The following is a 17837-nucleotide window of genomic DNA, read 5'->3' as shown; positions in this document are numbered from 1 at the left end:
TTTACTCCCAACCGACTTCAATCACCAAACTACAATAAATTTAATCGATCTAGTTGTATTAAAAATCTGATTATAAAAAGCACTAAGTCCTATTTCCATTTTCAATGAATTTTTTCTTTTTTCATTCAGAAAATTAGATTTCATGTATACCTGCCATTCTTTTTTCAATTACTCCATTCCTGTTCTATTTGCAGATGTAGAGGGTGTAATAAGTTTGTAGTAAGAAAAAATAAGATTTTAATCACATAATTTTGTAAGTTTTTTATTACTATTTTTGTTTTTCTCATTTTTTTCTCAGCATACTGTAAAATTAAGTAAATTTTTAAATTTCATTATTTTCATTCCACTCAGAAAGAGGCGAAGAAAGAGGTGACTGAATCACCACTCAGAAAGAGGTGACTGAATTACGAAGAAGAAAATACAAAATCGCCATTATTGCGCAGTTAGTGTCGACATTTACATTCAGCTAACATTTCGGACATACACCAAGCGACTATTTGTTTGTTGATATTCACCGGTAAAAGTCGAGATTCTCCGGGTTTCGCTATTTCACCGTAACATATATAGTTGTCTTAAGAGGCTATAACATTTTACACTACTTTCTTTACACACCTCGTAAGGTTATTCTATAGAAACACTGAACTTGGCATAGAACGTGGAACACAATGCGGAACTAACCTAACCAACTATATATTAAATATTTAATCAAAACATACAATTTACAAAACATACAAGCAATCGCAAGCATAAACAGGTACTAACATGAGTTAATAAATAAATCTTAAAACGAGTAAAACTTAAATAAGATGTGCAAATCAAGCTTAAAACAGACAAAAATCACTACAAACAGGTGACTACTTACTGTCCCCTTCCCTAATTGTAAACGTATAAAGCCTGCTGCGTCATTTGCGCTTTACTGAAAACTATATGTGGCTTAAACAGTCTTGGAAAGAACTAATAAAATTAAACTGAATATTTGATATATAATGAAATTGATTGCAGAAAAATCATCAGTTCAAGACTTTATTTCACTTTCATTTTTATTTTCATTGTCTTAATAAGAACAAAAATACAATATTTGTAAGATATTTCGTTTTCAGTAAAGCGCAATAATGCAATAGACTTTACACTTTTACAGTTAGGAAAGGGGGCAGTAGCAAAACTCTTTTTTGTAGTGAAAACTATTTGTGTATTGAAAAGTCTTGGAAAAAACTAGTAAACTTAAACTGAATATTTGACATATATTTATATTAAGTGCTGAAGGCTTGTTGGTTCAAGATTATATTTCACTTTCATTTTGGTTTTTCATTTTGGTTTTCAATGTTGTAATAAATACAAAAGAAAATGTTTGTAATGTAACTGGTTTTCAGTATTTACTAGTTATTTTTTGCTTCAGTTCCTGTTTGTTACACAGGAGTACAAAAGCCTGTTGACAGTAGATAGAAGTAAGCAAAACAAATATAATTATAAATAATATATATTTTGCTGTTGCCCCCTCTAAATACAAAAATTGTGAAAGAAAATTTGTATCTAAGAGAACACTCAGTTTGTTGGAAGGAAAAAAAAAAAATTAAAAACCTCTGGCCGTAAGTGTAGTGCCAAATATAATATCCCAACTTTTCTTCCAAAAATGTCCTATATATATGACTAACTAGTCTGTAAAGATTTGCTTGTGTTTTTTTTATTAAAAAGGACCAGAAAGCCTGTACCAATAACAGCCAAACTCGGTTAGCGCACACAGTTTTTTGGGAGTCTATGCCTGATAATATGACCTTTTTTGGAACAGTTTTGGAAATGAATTTTCTTCTTGTTTTCGGGAATTATTATATAAAGTAAATCATTATTGGTGAAAAACTTTAATTAAACCTGAAATAAAAAAGTTTTTTTTTTAGCTCGAGTAAGCATTACCCAGTTTCAGACGATTAGAGAAAATGGAAAAGTCGAAACACTTCTTCTTTTTCCGAAAAAATATCACCTAGAATCTATGAAAGACTCCTTTCGGCTTCTAAGAGGTTTCTTCTGAATACACAAAGATGCATCAAAAATCAATTCAACCATCAGATAAACAAAAAGGCTCTTTTATTTTCTTCCTTTCTTTTTTTGCCATCAACATCAACGCAATCATTATATATATATATATATTTTTTTTGCTAAAATTGCTAAGGAATATAATACTCTTGGTTTTCGTATAACAAACATAATAACACAGAACAAAAGGGAAAGAAGAAAAGATGGAATTGGATAGCTTGTGGGAAGTGCGAGTACTCGAGCTGCCTGTTTCGAGTAATTTAATGCCTGTAGGCCGGCTGATACCTATACGGCTCTTGCTACTCGCTCTTGCTCTCTTCTGTTCTCACTTCACTCTCTTCAAACAGTATTATCATCCACGAGAAAATCAATTTTTGCTGTGATTTTCTTTTCTTGAGGGGGATTTTTTTTCGGAGGGGGTTTTACTTAAAGATTTTATCGGGGGGCTACACAAAAAAACCTAAAAAAAAAAACACATACAAAAATTTGTTGATATCCATTTTCGTTACGTTTTTACGAGTCAAACAAACATTTGGGGGGGGGGGTCAAACCCCCACCCCGGTGGGTACTGCCTTGCTTGTTAGTATTGTGTATGTCCTAGTATTTGTCCCTATCATTTGTTTTATTTTAGAAGATGCTTCATCAAATGAATGTGAGCTGCTCTTTGACATTCCTGACCAATTGCTGTCCCCTAAACGTGAAGGTGCTCCTCTGAATACTTTTCCTGGCTTTTCAGGACCATGTAAGTTTGACGCTGACACCCAGGAATTGGGAGCTACATGTTCGGATAATGAAGGTACATCTTTAACGTTTGTTTACATTAGAATGAAACAAACCAAGTTATATTTTGGTTAAAAGACTAAGCAAGGGCAAGTACGATTTAATTCAAGGAATTTAGTCAAATCTTAAGGTGGAATGTTTCTCTTATTTCATTCAAAACTGTTGCTGTTTGCTTAACTAGATTTGGTATCTAGTGGGAAGTTTTTCAAAATGGTAAATATTACTTTTCAAAAAGCTGGAGATTGTAGATTAAAACTGTAGTGTTTATATTTCTCCTAAATAAATGTTTAATTTTGTTCATTATTCTGATTTCAAGATGGTTTATAAATATTGAATCAAGCAGAAAATGGACCGTTTTGGTAAGAACTGCTTTTCATTTTCTAAATCCTTTATGAAGAAGATGATCGTGCTCTGACGATTTATTCTTGCTTGCAGGTTCTTTTTTGTAGTTAACATGAAACTGAATTTATCGTACCCTCAAATTTGTTTTAAGTTGGTATACGGAATAGTGGGTCCACCGACCTGCAAATGATGCCAACAAAATACTGCAAAGATGAGGGGTGTATCATCTACTGTATGACATTTATCCCTTGTCTTAAAAGTAGACCCAAAATTATTTCCTGCTGTGTACCAAAATGCTAAAGTTTTTGACAGCCTCTCGAAATTTTGAATGATGGTTTGCATTAACGAAGTTGTGTAAAAAAAAAACTCGCTTTGTTATACTTATATCAGCTCATCAAGAAATTTTGATCAGCATTAAAAGGAATTTATCGGTCTTGGATTAATGGAAAATAGTCAGATATAATAAATATATATGCTATTCAACCATCGTTTTAGTTTTATTGTGAATCTGAAGACTCCCAATGTCGGTTATTTATCTGGGTCAGTTAATTTTTCATATGAATAAGGGTCAAATGAACTTGAATAGCAATATTTTCTGCGTATTTGTTGGTTTTAGATGATTTTTAATATGTGTTTTGTTGCAGAAGATGAAGGTACCTTGACAAGTGAAACCGGAACATCCAATTCGGAATTGACGCTGGAACATCAACTACCTCTTGGTATTTCGCAAAGTTTTTCTGTATCCCCCGCTGACTCCCAGGAAACAGATAGCCGTAATGAAGGTAAGTTTTGAATATGCAGTGGTAATTTGGTTATAGGTTAAAACCGCCTTAAAAACCTTATCATCAAGCAAATAGGTGAGCCTAGTTAATGGCAAAATTACGAAAATGTTCTATACTTCCTGTTTCGCCACGTTTGCTCAAGTCAAATTGTTTCCCCTAATAGGTAAGAGTTTTTTTACTTCCCAAAATCTATCAGTTCATTACAAGATGTCCTTGTTTTACAACATTCAAAATGGATAAGAATACACCCTCTACATCTGTAAATAGGACAGACATGGGATCACTGAAAACAAAAAGTCATTGGAAACCAAGATTTTTTTCATTGAAAATCACAAAAAAAAAATCACCAAAAAAGAAAATAAGACTTGGTACTTTTTATATAGTATTTTTACTGGAGCTAGATAAGTCAAATCGGTTATAGCTTAGTCGTAGAAGCAAGTAGGGAGGGAGGAGGGGTTAGCTCCAGAAATCATTTAATTAATTTTTTACTTCCAATATTTAGATCAAAGCTCCAATACAGCTCCGATTACTCTTATTTGTAATGACGGCCTTTTCGAGTCTAGGAGCACAACAAAACGATATGATATAAGGTTTATTTTTTGAGTCCTTGAACAGCTTTCTATGATTTTCCAGTGCCTACATGAATAATTAAAATGAAATTTGCATATTAATTTTACTTTTTTTGGCTAAATGGCTTTCTCGAAATTTTGATCTGGCGTAACATACGTAACAAACTTCTGTATTCGTATACCTTTATTACGTATATTAGGGGGTTCGCCCCCTAGTCAATATCTCGTTCTTTAAGCCAAAATTTAGATTCTGTTCCAGCTCTTTAGGAAGGACCCCTTAATCACAAAGGCCGTTTTAATCAGAATAAATAGCGCTGATGAAAGTACAAAAAAACTTTAGTGTAAAGAGCGTAGTAATGACTAGGGGGTGAACCCAATAATATACGTAATAATCTCTGTTCGTTTTAAGTTTTGATTTTGCTCCTTACTTTCAGTTGAAAAATTGTTTTTTTTTTTAATTTAATTTCTGATCGTTTTTTCTAAATAAGGCTGGAAAATCTGGCGCCCCCTTCATAGCAATGTCCCTTCCTCCTTGAAAACTTCCTCCATGGGAATATCTTCCTACGTAAACCCCCCCCCCTCCACTACCAGAAAAAATTCTGTATACTTCCCAATAACCAATACTATATGTGTAAACATTGGGCAAAGTTCATAACTTGCAAACCTTCCCCCGGGGACTGTAGGGGATTAAGTCATCTTCAGAGACATATTTATTGTATTTTTCGACCATGCTGAACCAAATGGCTATCTCAAAATTTTGATCGGGTGACTTTGGGAAACAATGAGCGTGGGAGGGGTCCTATTTGCCCTCTATTTTGTCGGTCACTTAATAAGGGCACTAGAAGTTTTAATTTCCGTTTGAATGAGCCTACCCGCTATATTCTAGGACCACTGGGTCGATACGATCACCCGTAATCTTTCTTCTGGCATAAAATTCAAAATTCCATATTTTTGCAGGTAGGAGCTTGAAATTTTTATAGTAGGGTTGTCTGATACGCTGAATTGGATGGTGTTATTTTCATTAGAGTTCAATGACTTTTAGGGGGCGTTTCCCCCTTTTTTCGAAAATAAGGCACATTTTCTCAGGTGCGTAACTTTTGATGGGTAAGATTAAACTTAATAAAAATCTATATATTTGAAATCAGCAAAAAAATCTGATTCTTTTGATGTATCTATTGGTATTTCGGTTACTATTGAGCCGAGTCGCGTCTTAATTTAAGTTCGTTAACAAAAAAAAGTTTGATTTGTTACCACGAACTGTTTGAAACACAAGAATCTTTATTTTTTCCTGCATGAGATGTGGATAAGCCCCTCTTCAACACCTTGCTCTTCACGCTACAGTTTTTAGTACTTTAAAAAAAAACTTATGATTGTTCTAATTAAACAACCCTTGTGTTTCAGGAGTCGTTCATAAAGAATTGGGACAAAATTCAAGCTTTAGCCTAAAGAGTAAGGTGTTGAGGAGGGGGCAACCCCCACATATACATAATAATTTCTGTTTGTTTTAAGTTTTAATAATGTTTCTCACTTTCAGTTGAAGAAATTTATATTTTCATTTAATTTCTGATCGTTTTTTAAATAATGCCAGGAAATCTGACTCCCTACAGAAATCCAGCGCATAAGCGAGATTTTCGCAACGCTACAATCTGAGTATGCAAAACTGGGTCTTCAGTTCAATGCTGAAAAGTCCGAAGTTGTATTCTTCAATTGGAAGCAAGTGTTGCCTAGGGATATTCCTCTCGGAAATAGTAGGATTGAGCCAGTAGATCATATCACCTACCTCGGTCTTCCCATTGGTTCGTCAGTAATGCACACGCGACAGCTATTAATTGCTCACATTGAGCGTAGAGTTGGGTCATCATATGCTTCTTTTGTAACTAATAAGTTACGGTTCAACCGCCATCTTCTCTCGAAACTTTTTAACTCTTTCGCTCTACCACATTATCTGTACATATCGCCGTTTTAGAAAATGCTCACAAATTCTGACAAGTCAAAATTCATTCAGTTTTCATCCGTTTCACAAAATATCTTTAACCTTTTCCCGCTTGCACACGCACTTCTTATCTAATTGGAAAATTCAGCTTTGCTTACCCCATTATAGCCGTTGAAAAGCAAATTCGTGCTTATAATTCCCGTTTAATGAAGTTGAACATCCCTGGTCGTCAGTACTGGCCCAGTAGTTGAGATGTATTTGTTGTGTTTTGTTTTTTTAAGTGTTTGTTTTCGCGCTTAGTGTAATTGTTGCAGTTTTTAAACTGATTGATGATTTAGTCTCTTTTGGTACGAGTCCAATTTAAGTGACGCTGGTTATTCTCAATTTTGGTATCATTTTTTTGATAATATATTGCGTATATTACTAATAATTTAATTGTTTATTAATTATCGGTTCTTTTAAGCATATTGCTTTAAGTAAAGTTGTAAAAGGATCCGTGATTGAATAATTTCCTTGTTTCTGTTATTTATGTATATCGGAGTAAATTAATAATTTGTTGAGAGTGATCCGAGTTTTAGACCAGCGGGCGAAAGTGTCGTTTAATTGTTTTTACCGTTTCTTGTCATATTTACACTAGTTGATATGATTATCTACTGTATATCTTTTTTAATTCACTGATGATTATTTGGTTTATTTATTTTACCAATTGCGGCTTGATGCAATGATGTTCATATTATTTATGTTTGTTCAGTATTTAGGAGCCTAAAAAAAGAAACATGTCGCGTACCCACAGAGCAGTGAATAATTGATTTTTTCTTTCTCGTTTTGTGTAATTTGTTCTAAGAGCTGATTTAGATCTTTGCTCTAGCGTTTGTCACTAAAAACCACATGTATAACTCCTATATTTATGTGTATTACTTTTTTTTCTTATTGCTCTTTCCCTTTTCCTTTTCCTTTTTTGTATGACGGGTTTTCCAATAAATAATAATAATAATAAATATTCTTTAGATAATTCAATCTCGGTGATAATTTACCCCACACAATTACCTTTAACTTAACATGTCCATGCGTAAAAATGAGACGGCAAAATGAAAGCAAGACACATAAAAAGAATTTCGTATTGGAATTCTGGCAAATTCCCCCAGTGTAAAATTTACCCTGAAAAGTTTACTCCCTGGAAAATTCCCTCCCCCTGGAAAATTCTCCCTGTGGAAAAAACCCTAGCAGAAAATTCTCCCGCCCCTCTCCCCTCAAAAAAAAAATGTGCAGAGGTCCCAATGAAAAATACAATACTTAAACAAACCTATTGTAGTACAGTGGATTGATGCTCTGATTGCCAATACGGAGCACCAGGGTTCGATCCCCGCTGTAGCAATGTTTGGCGACAAGTTTGCTACTTGTCCCTGTAAAAACACCCAGTAACTGAAACGTCGACTCGTATCTTATACGTATACAATTGGCAAATTTTGTAACTTTAGACCTTTCCATAAGGGCTCTAGGGGGAATTTGTAACCCTCAAAGGTATATTTGTTGGGTTTTTCAACTACACTGAACAGAATGGCCATCTCAAAATTTTGATCAGACGAAATTGGGAGAAAAAGGGCAGGGGTAGGGGCCTAGTTGCCCTTCAGCATTTTTGGTCACATAAAAAGAGAACTATAACTTTTAATTTCCGTTTAATGAGCCCTCTCTTGATGCTCTAGGACCACTGGGTCGGTATGATTACCACTGAAAAAAAAAAAAAATGAACACGCATCTGTGATCTTTCTTCTGGCAAAAAATACAAATTTGCACATTTTTGCAGATATGAGCTTGAAACCTATGTAATCAGGTTTTCCGATATGCTGATTCTTATGGTGTGATTTTTTTGAAAATTCTTTCACTTATAGAGGGCATTTCCTCCCTTTTTCCAAAATCAGGTTAATTCTTTTAGGCTCGTAGCCTTTTATGACTAATACTAAGCTTTAGGAACTTTATAGATTTAGAATCAACATTATAAGCCCATCCTTTTGATGTTTATTGAAATCCAAATTCCGTTTTTTGAAGTTTCGATTACTATTGAGCAGTATCGCTTTTTTTTTTATTGTATTTTTTTTTTTTTTTTACGTATATGTTATTACGTATATGAGGGGGTTCTCCTCCTAGTCAATATCTCGCTCTTTACGCTAGAATCACAAATATCTGAATCGAAAAGGCCGTTGAGCCATAACAGATGCTTCTTTTTAAAGTACTAAAAAAAGCTCTACCATAAAGATCGAGGAATTGACAGGAGGCTGACATCCCTCATGTAGGTAACAATTTCTGTTCAATTTTAGTTTTAATGTTGCTTCTTACTTTCAGTTGAAAAAAACTTTTTTTTAATTTAATTTCTGGTAGTTTTTTAAATAATGATATAAATCTGGTGCCCCCTTCATAAAAATACCCCTTTTCCTAATTATGCATCCCCCATTTAATGATCATCCTCTCTAACCTCCTCCTCTGACCCCCCCCCCCCCACCAGAAAAAATTCTTTAGTGCCACTGCGAGATGTTTCCCAACAACGAATGCTATCAGAGGCAACGCTGTAGCGTTGCCAAAAGCAAAGGTCAATGTTTATTCGGCTCAAATGTTTTATTATTTATTATTATGCTTATTTTCATTATTTTTTCCCCAGAGGCACTTCATATGGAAGGGGTCGTCGTAGAAACTTCAAAGGGGGCTCATTCGATTGGAAATCGAGAGTTCTAGTGCTCTTTCTAATAGTCAAAAGTGATTGGAGGGCAACTAGCCCCCCCCCCACGCCAATTATTCTCCCAAACACATCCAATCAAAATTTTGAAATAGCCATTTTGTTCAGTGTAGTTGATTTTCAGATTGAAAATGTGTTTGAGGAGGACACTCCCCCACCACTCTCAGAGCAAGGATTTTAAGTTATACCATGGGGGCATATAAGGTTTTTATAGAAGGTGTTGTCGTAGAATTTTCAAAAAAGCCTCATGTGACTGGAAATTCAAACGATTAGTGCCCTTTTTAACAGTCGAAATTGATTGGAGGGCAACTAGCCCCTCCCCACGCCCATCATTCCCCCAAAAACATCCAATCAAAATTTTGAGATAGCCATTTTGTTTAGCGTAGTTGATTTTCAGATTGAAAATGTTTTTGAGGAGGACACTCCCCCACAACCCTCAGAGCAAGGGTTTTAAGTTATGCCATGGGGGCATATAAGGTTTTTATAGAAGGTGTTGTCGTAGAAACTTCAAAAAAGGCTCATAAGATTGTAAATTCAAAGGTCTATGCCCTGGGGGCATATAAGGTTTTTATAGAAGGAGTTGTCGTAGAAACTTCAAAAAAGGCTTATTCGATTGGAAATTGAAAGGGCTAGTGCACTTTTTAATAATCGAAAGTGATTAGAGGGCAACTAGCCCCCCACGCCCATCATTCCACCAAACACATCCAATCAAAATTTTGAGATAGCCATTTTGTTCAGCGTAGTTGATTTCCTAATAGAAAATACGTTTTTGAGGAGGACACCCCCTTCCCACAACCCTCAGGGCAAGGGTTTTAAGTTATGTCCTGAGGGCATATAAGGTTTTTATACAAGGTGTTGTCGTAGAAACTTCAAAAAAGGCTCATTCAATTGGAAATTCAAAGGGCTAGTTCCCTTTTGAATAGTCGAAAGTTATTGGAGGGCAACTAACCCCTTTCTCACGCCCACCTATTCCCCAAACACATCCAATAAAAATTTTGAGATAGCCATTTTATTAAACGTAGTTTTAAGTTCTGGAAATTAGGTCTTTTAGGATGACAATTCTCCCACAGCCCTCAGGGCAAGGGTTTAAGTTATGCCCTGGGGGCATATAAGGTTTTGTATAGATAATATTGTCGTAGAAACTTCAGAAAGGGCTCATTCGATTGGAAATTTAAATGGCTAGTTCCCTTTTTAATAGTGGAAAGTGATCCTAAGGCACCCCATCCATGCCCACCATTTACCCAAACACATCCAATCAAAATCTTGATATAGCCATTTTGTTCAACGTTGATGAAAGTTCTGGAAATTGTATGTTTGAGCAGGACACTCCCCCCACAGTCTTCAGGGGTAAGGGTTGTAGTTATGCCCTGGGAGCATATATGGTTCTTATGAAAGGAATGCTCGTTAAAACTTCAGAGAGGGTTCATTTGATTGGAAACTGAAAGGTCTATTTCACTTATTAAGCGTCAAAAGATATTGGAGAGTAACCAGCTCCCCCCCCAAACCCTTTTTTCCCAAATGCATCCAATAAAAATTTTAAGATAGCTATTTTGTTAGAAATAGTTCAAAGATCATATAAAAAAAATTCCCGTGTAGACACAACCCCCCAGGACCCGGGGGCAGGCGTTGTAAGTTATGCCCCTGGGGCATATATGGGTTTTATGCAAGGGATGCTCGTATTACCTTCAAAGAGGGATCATTTGATTGAAAATTGAAAGTTCTAGTTCACTTTTTAAGATTTAAAAGGATTGGATGGCACCTAGCCCCCCCTCTCCACGCCCTTTTTTCCTCAAACCCATCCGGTAAGAACTTTGAAATAGATTTTTTTTTTTAATAGTTCAAAGATCATATAACGAAAACTCTGGGTTCAACAAAGCCCCCAGGCCCGAGGGCAGGTGTTGTAAGTTATGCTTTGGAGGTATTTATGGTTCTTATTGAAGGGATGCTCGTAAAAAATTCAGAGATGGCTCATTTGATTAGAAATAGAAAGTTCTAGTTTAGTTTTTTGGATTTAAAAGAGATTGGAGGGCAACTAGCCCCCCACGTCCCTTTTTCCGCAAATGTATCTAATCAGAATTTTTAGATAGCCATGAAGGTAAAAATTGCTCAAAAGTCAGATAACAAAAATTCAGGTGTCGTGTAAGTTATGCCGTGGGGCGTACATTGTTCGTATGAATGGGATGCTTTTATAAACTTCAGAGAGAGCTCATTTGATTGTATATTGAAAGTTCGAGCTCACTTTTTAATAGTCAAAATAGATCCGAAGGCAGCTAGCCCCAACCCCCGCCACGCCTTCTTTTTCCAAACCCATCTGATGAAAATTTTGAGATAGACATTTTGTTAAAAATAGTTCAAAGGTCTGATAAGAAAAAATCCGGTGTCAATAGAACCCCCCAGGGCACAGGGAAGGCGTTCTAAGTTATGCTGTAAGGGCATGTATGGTTTTATGAAAGAGATGCTCGTATAAACTTCATAGAAGGCTCATTTGATCGGAAATTGAAAGTTCTAGTTCACTTTTTAAGAGTCAAGAGATTTAAACTAGACCCCCCCACGCTCTTTTTTCCCCAAACCCGTCCGCTAAAAATTTTGAGGTAGCCAATGTTTTGGAAATTGTTCAAAAATTAGATATCAAAAACTCCCCCCAGAGCCCGGGGGATCGGCGTTTCAAGTGTTGTCCTGGGGACGTACATGGTTCTTATGAAAAGGATGATTTTATAAAGTTCAGATGGGTGTAATTTGACTGAAATTTATAATTTGCATTTCAATTTTTAAAAGTAAAAAGATAACAGAGTGCCACTCGCCCCCTCCCCACACACACTTTTCCCAAATTCCATCCGATAAAATTTTTATACTACCCATTTCATTGAAAATAGTTCAAATGTCAGATAAGAAAAATTCCTTTGTTTATGGAACCCGCCAGGGCCTGGAGGCAGGCGTTATGAGTAATGCTCTAGGGGCATATATAGTTCTTATGGAAGGGATGCTCAAGTAAACTTCGGAGAGGTTTCATTTGATTGGAAATTGAAAGTTCTTTTTCACTTTTTAAGAGTCAAAAGAGGTCGAAGGGCAACAAGCCCCCCCCCCCTCCTCCACGCCCTGAATGCATCAGATAAAAATTTTGAGACAGACATTTTGTTAAAAATGGGTTAAATTTGTGATAACAAAAAACTCCGGTGTCAACATAGCCCCCCCGGGCCCGGGGGGAGGCGTTGTAAGTTATGCCCTGGGGGCATATATGGTTGTTATGGAAGGGATGCTCGTATAAACTTCCTAGAGGGCAAATTTGATTGGAAATTGAAAGTTGTAATTCACTTTGAAGAGTCAAAAGTGATTGGAGGGCAGCAAGCCTCCCCCCACACTCCATTTTTTTTTCCAGAGGCACTTCATATAGACTGGGTCGTCGTATAAACTTCAAAGGGGGCTCATTCGATTGGCGATCGAGAGTTCTAGTGCCCTTTTTAAGAGTCAAAAAGGATCAGAGGGCAACTGGGCCCCCCAATTTGAGGGAGCCATTTTGTAAAAAATAGTTCAAAGATCATATAACAAAAACTCCTTTACGTATAGTCATTTCGTTAAAAATAGTTCTAAGGTCTTATAAGAAAACTCCTGTGTCGACCCCCCCCCCAGGGCCGGTGCAGGCGTTGCAAGTATTTGTCTGGGGGCATTGTTGGTTCTTATGGAAGGGATTCGCGTATAAACTTCGGAGAGGGGTCATATGATTTGAAATAAAAAGCTTTCGTTCCCTTTTTTAAGAATCAAAAGAAACCGGAGGGCAATTAGCCCCCCTCTTCACGGCCTACTTTCCACAGACTCATTGGTTAAGAACTTTGAGACAGCCATTTTTTTCAAATCAGTTCAAAGGTCATTTAATGAAAACTCCGGTGTCGACACAACCCCGACACAAAAGTTGTAGTTCATTCTCTCAGAGTGAAATAAGATTGGAGGGCAACTAGCCCCTCCCGCCCTCCACGCCTTTGGGTGTATCGAATGGAAAAACCCATCCGATAAAAATTTGATGTGACCATTTTTTTAAAAATAGTTCAACCATAAGATATTAAAACTCCAGGGTCGACACAACCCCCCAGGGCCCAGGGACAGGCGTTGTAAGTTAGACTCTGGGGATATATATGGTTCTTATTAAAGGGATACTCGTATAAACTTCAGAGAGGGCTCATTTGATTGAAAATAGAAAGTTCTAATTGACTTTTAAGAGTCAAAAGAGACCGAAGCTTAATCTAGTCCCCCCATGCCCTTTTTCCCCCAACCCATCCGATAAAAATTTTGAGGTTGTAATTTTGTTAAAAATAGTTCAAACATCAGATAATAAAAAGTCCGAGGCTGACACAAACCCATTTTTTTACTTTGATATCAGTTTTGATAATTTGATGAAAATTTGATTTTTTTTTTTTTATTTTTTTTTTTAGTTTGATTTTGAAATAAGGAATTTTTAAAAACTTTAAATTTTTTGCAATAAAAAACGAACAAAAATTAATTAAAAGAAACTTTCCGAAAAATAAGTTTTTAAAATACAATTAAAAGCAATTTTAAACTTAAGGTAATAATATACAATTACATTTTAAAATTAAAACTCAACACGACCAGAAATTACTATTAAAGAATAAATGAAACCCAAAACGAACAGAAGTTAAATAAACAATCATAGCAAAAACATACAACAAGTAATAATGTAAATGAATAAATAAGCGAGTAATGCTTAGATTGAATATGAAAATCCCTGTTATGAATAAATTGAAAATTGAATGAATAAATTGAAGAATAAATGAAACCCAAAACGAATAGAAATTAAATAAACAATCATAGCAAAAAAAACATACAAGTAATTATATAAATGAAATAAATAAATCTTAAAGCGAGTAATGCTTAGATTGAATATGCAAATCAAGCTTAATCTATTAATGTTTAATTCATATTTAATCATCTATTAATATTTAAGCCGGATTAAATTTGGAATAAATTACAGTGGATTACAGTGACTGTCAGTTTCGAAATAAGTGAAATAATAAATTAATATTTACGGATTTTTTTATCATTTGGATATATTTACTCACTCATATAAGGTCATCCATTATTTTACTATCTTTTTGGTTTGATAATCTGATTATAATTCAATTTTGCTAATAAGCGAGCAGAAGAGGGGAGTTTCTTGTTGCAAGGGCTGTTGTACCTGCCGGGAGTGTTACTCCCTTAAACTGCGGGGATCTGGTAGCAGGAAACTACACTTTCTTCGCTTATTGGTATCTGGTTCTTATGATATGTATAGTGAATAATGAATGATGGACTTGTTTTTTCGCCGGTTTTAAATTTTTTACAATTTAACCGTGATAATGGAAAGAATGAAAACGAAATACTTAAATTTGGAAAGGAATTTTTCTAGACTTGCCGAGTGTAATCGAAGCTAAAAAAACTCCTCTACAATGCGGCTGTACCTGGGACTGAGCTTCCGAGAAGACAGGGGCCGAAGTCTTTGAAAAGCCATTTGAAGGATATGTTAAGTATATTCGAGAAATGTGACGATGAAGACATATACCTACCGATGTTTGTAATTAGTTCTCCAAATGATGTACCTGTCATCTCTGCTTTGGTTTATTCGACTTTGAACGCGAAATTGAATAGAATGGAACACTTCCTAAAGACTGTTTCAAGTAAGTTCGATTCGTATGATAATCACTTTCCACCATTGCCTGCCAGTGCCGCCTGCCCGCGCAACGCCGTCAACTGACTCTCACACCACTGTTGTTGTCTCTAAAGTGCCGCAAACACTAAATGGCCCGATAAAACGCAAAGAAGTGCTCGATAAAGTGAGCTGTCAAGATGCAGTTACCAAGCTGAGTATGCGAGGTGACAAATGGCTAATCAATGTTAAAAAACCTGCTACTGAAGAATTCAAAGACTTAATTTCAGTGATTTTAGCAGAATCTCCATCCAAGGTGATCACTAAGCGGTTTTTCGGGATAGTCAGAGGAATATCGAAGGACTTAGACCTCTCATTCTTTCAAGGATATCCAGGTGTGGTGGAAGCTATGCGGCTCGGTGACATTGGGATAGTTAAACTTGAGTTTTGTGACTCCATGTCAAAAGCCAAGGCTATGCAAAATGGTGTTAAACTTCGATATGAATACTTATCTGTGAAAGGATATCTGTCGGCAGCTCGGTGCTGTCTAAAATGCCGTTCGCCAGACCATAGAGTAGCTGATTGTGTATGTTTGGTTGCGATGTGTGCACGCTGTGCGGGCCCTCATATTTCCACCAAGGATTCTCTCTGCCAGCTTGATGCAAGATGTGCAAATTGTGGTGAAAATTATGCCTCCTTTAGTCTTAGATGCAAAGTGCTGAGAGATATCATTGCCAAGAAGAAATGATTGTGTCTATTGCGATTGGTTCGCTTAATATAAATGGTACTCGTTTAAAGGAGTATATGATTGATGAATTGTGTGACCAGTTTGACATAGTATGCCTTCAAGAACAACTCCTGACTTCTACTAGTTTGAACGTGGTAAAAAAAAATCGCAATCAACCCGGTTGTACAACTAATTCTGAGGTCGCTTTTGGTAGACCTTCTGGAGGTGTTGCGCACATTCCTAAGAAAAACCTGAGATTGCTCTCTTCAGTGTGTTTTCAAAGCGATTAATTCATCCTTGCAGTTTGGTTTGGTGATACTGTGCTGATAAATGTGTATCTCCTGTGTAACAAAAAAACTATTTCCATTTTAAACGCGTATATGAAAGCCTCGGCAAATCTTAAGGCTATTCTTGCGTCTGTTGTATCGACTGGTTATGATTTCATAGTGGCTGGTGACTTCAACAAAGATATTACAAGTCAGTCAGTTCGATCCGATATAGTCCTTGATATTTTTTCTGCTTATAAAATAGTCAAGAAAAGCGTTGATTATTCATATATTCACCAATCCGAAAGTTTGTCTAATATCGACCATGTAGTTTCCTCGCCAAATATTAATGTATCGATTGTTCTTGCTCATGAAGACGATCGTGATATTGAACAACTCCCGAATTTATTCACTGCTTCAGTAGTCACTTTCCATTCTACTATGCCGTTTTAACAAAGTTCTAAGTGGTTTTACAGGGTTAACTGGAGTAGAGATAATTTTGCACTTCATATTACAGCGGTGTCCGCGTTATTGTGTTCTATAAGAGTGCCTTACCATTTGCCTCAAGTTCTGACTGTTTCTCAAATAATAAGCAGTCTCTAAATGAATATTATGATAAAATAATTTGGTGCTTAAAACAAGCAGAGGCGACTGCTGTTCCTCTAGAAAAGATTAAGTTAAAACTAGAAAACCAGAATGGGTTTTGGACCCAGAATTAAAAGTTGTAAAGAATAAAGCTAAGTTTTGGCTACGAATATGGGTGTCTTGCGGTCGGCCAAATCGAGGAGTTGTCTTCGATCTGAAGCAAAGTACCAAGCGTGCTTATAAAATACGTTTAAGGCAGTTTAGGGTATCTGGTATTGATTTTCCTGCGTCGAGAAAGGAGTGGTCTCATGTTCTGAATTCGGATAAGCTTAGTAGTGATTTTTCTGAAAGTCCTATAGCAGTTCAAACTTAGGTGTCATATTGTAATGATATTTTCGGCAAGGTGAACCGGGAATTTGAAAAGTTTTTTAGTAATCTTCTTGAGTCGTGTTTGCTTAATTGTATCTCTCAGAGTAATGTATTACCAGTTTCTATTGTTGATATTCGTCAAGCTATTAAGAACATGCAATCTAGCTCTGTTGATCAAGACAGAATTTCTTCTTATCATCTAAAAGTAGTTTGCCAAACTTAGAAAGATCACCTTTAGCTACTGTTTCAGATGTGTTTATCTATAGATGTGTTCATCGTCAGAGTGTAGTTCTTATCGACCAATTACTGTTTCGTGCGCTCTTAGCAAAATTTTTGAATATATTCTTCTCCCTTTCATTTCAGAAAATGTTAATTTTGGTGAAAACCAATTTGGCTTTCAAAAAAGGCTGGGATTTCAGCACGCCCATCGTGTTCTAGCTTCCCTCCTGTTTCAATCTATTAATGATACCTCTCGTCTTCATATCTCTGCTCTTGATCTTTCGAAAGCTTTCGATAGTATAGTCCACTCACATGCACTCTATTCCCTTTTTTCCAGCAATATTAACCTTTCTATTGTTGTTTTGTTACGATATTGGTATTCTAACTCTTTTGTTCGGGTAAAATGTAATGGAGTAGTTTCTGATTCAAAGGTGTTTCTTCGGTGTGGGGTCCGTCAAGGTGGTGTGCTCAAATTCAACTATTTTTAAGTTATGTATTGCTCCTATTCTTTCATCTTTGCCTTCGACTTTCATTTCTGATGGAATTGATGTCTCGTATCTTGCTTATGCGGACGATGTTCTCCTTGTCAGTCGCTCTAGGGCAGGGCTCTCACATTCTGTCAGCTGGATCTCAGACCAGGTCAGACGGATTTGGCTGCTGTTGAACGTTGATAAGTGCGAATATACTTCATTTAATTCGAGTGCGAGTCTCCCTCTTAACTGTGGTTTTTTCTCTATTCCCTGTGTCTCTTCTTTTCGGTGGCTTGGTCTTCACATTTCTAATAACCTCAAAAAACTTTGGGCTCTGACAGTTTCTAATGTAAATAAAAAAATTCAGATAGGATATTCAAAAATTGTTGCAAATAGAAGGAGGTACA

General features: G+C 36.1%; 1 protein-coding gene across 1 annotated transcript in view; it reads left to right on the top strand.

The window, feature by feature from the left end:
• LOC148943745 (uncharacterized) overlaps positions 1-17837 on the top strand; it is a 36896-nt gene that overhangs the window by 12844 nt on the left and 6215 nt on the right. The window contains exons 3-4 of the mRNA XM_089100920.1: positions 2660-2824; positions 3795-3932. Of these exons, the coding sequence (XP_088957046.1) occupies positions 2660-2824; positions 3795-3932 (303 nt within the window). The remainder of the gene's footprint in view (positions 1-2659; positions 2825-3794; positions 3933-17837) is intronic.

This window comes from Artemia sp. Qi Xiang Cuo, chromosome 15 (genome assembly GCF_049724085.1).
Source record: "Artemia sp. Qi Xiang Cuo chromosome 15, ASM4972408v1, whole genome shotgun sequence".
NCBI classification, from domain to species: Eukaryota; Metazoa; Arthropoda; class Branchiopoda; order Anostraca; family Artemiidae; genus Artemia; species Artemia sp. Qi Xiang Cuo.
Note: the sequence above shows the minus strand (reverse complement) of the source record. Positions and strands in the feature narration are given on the sequence as shown.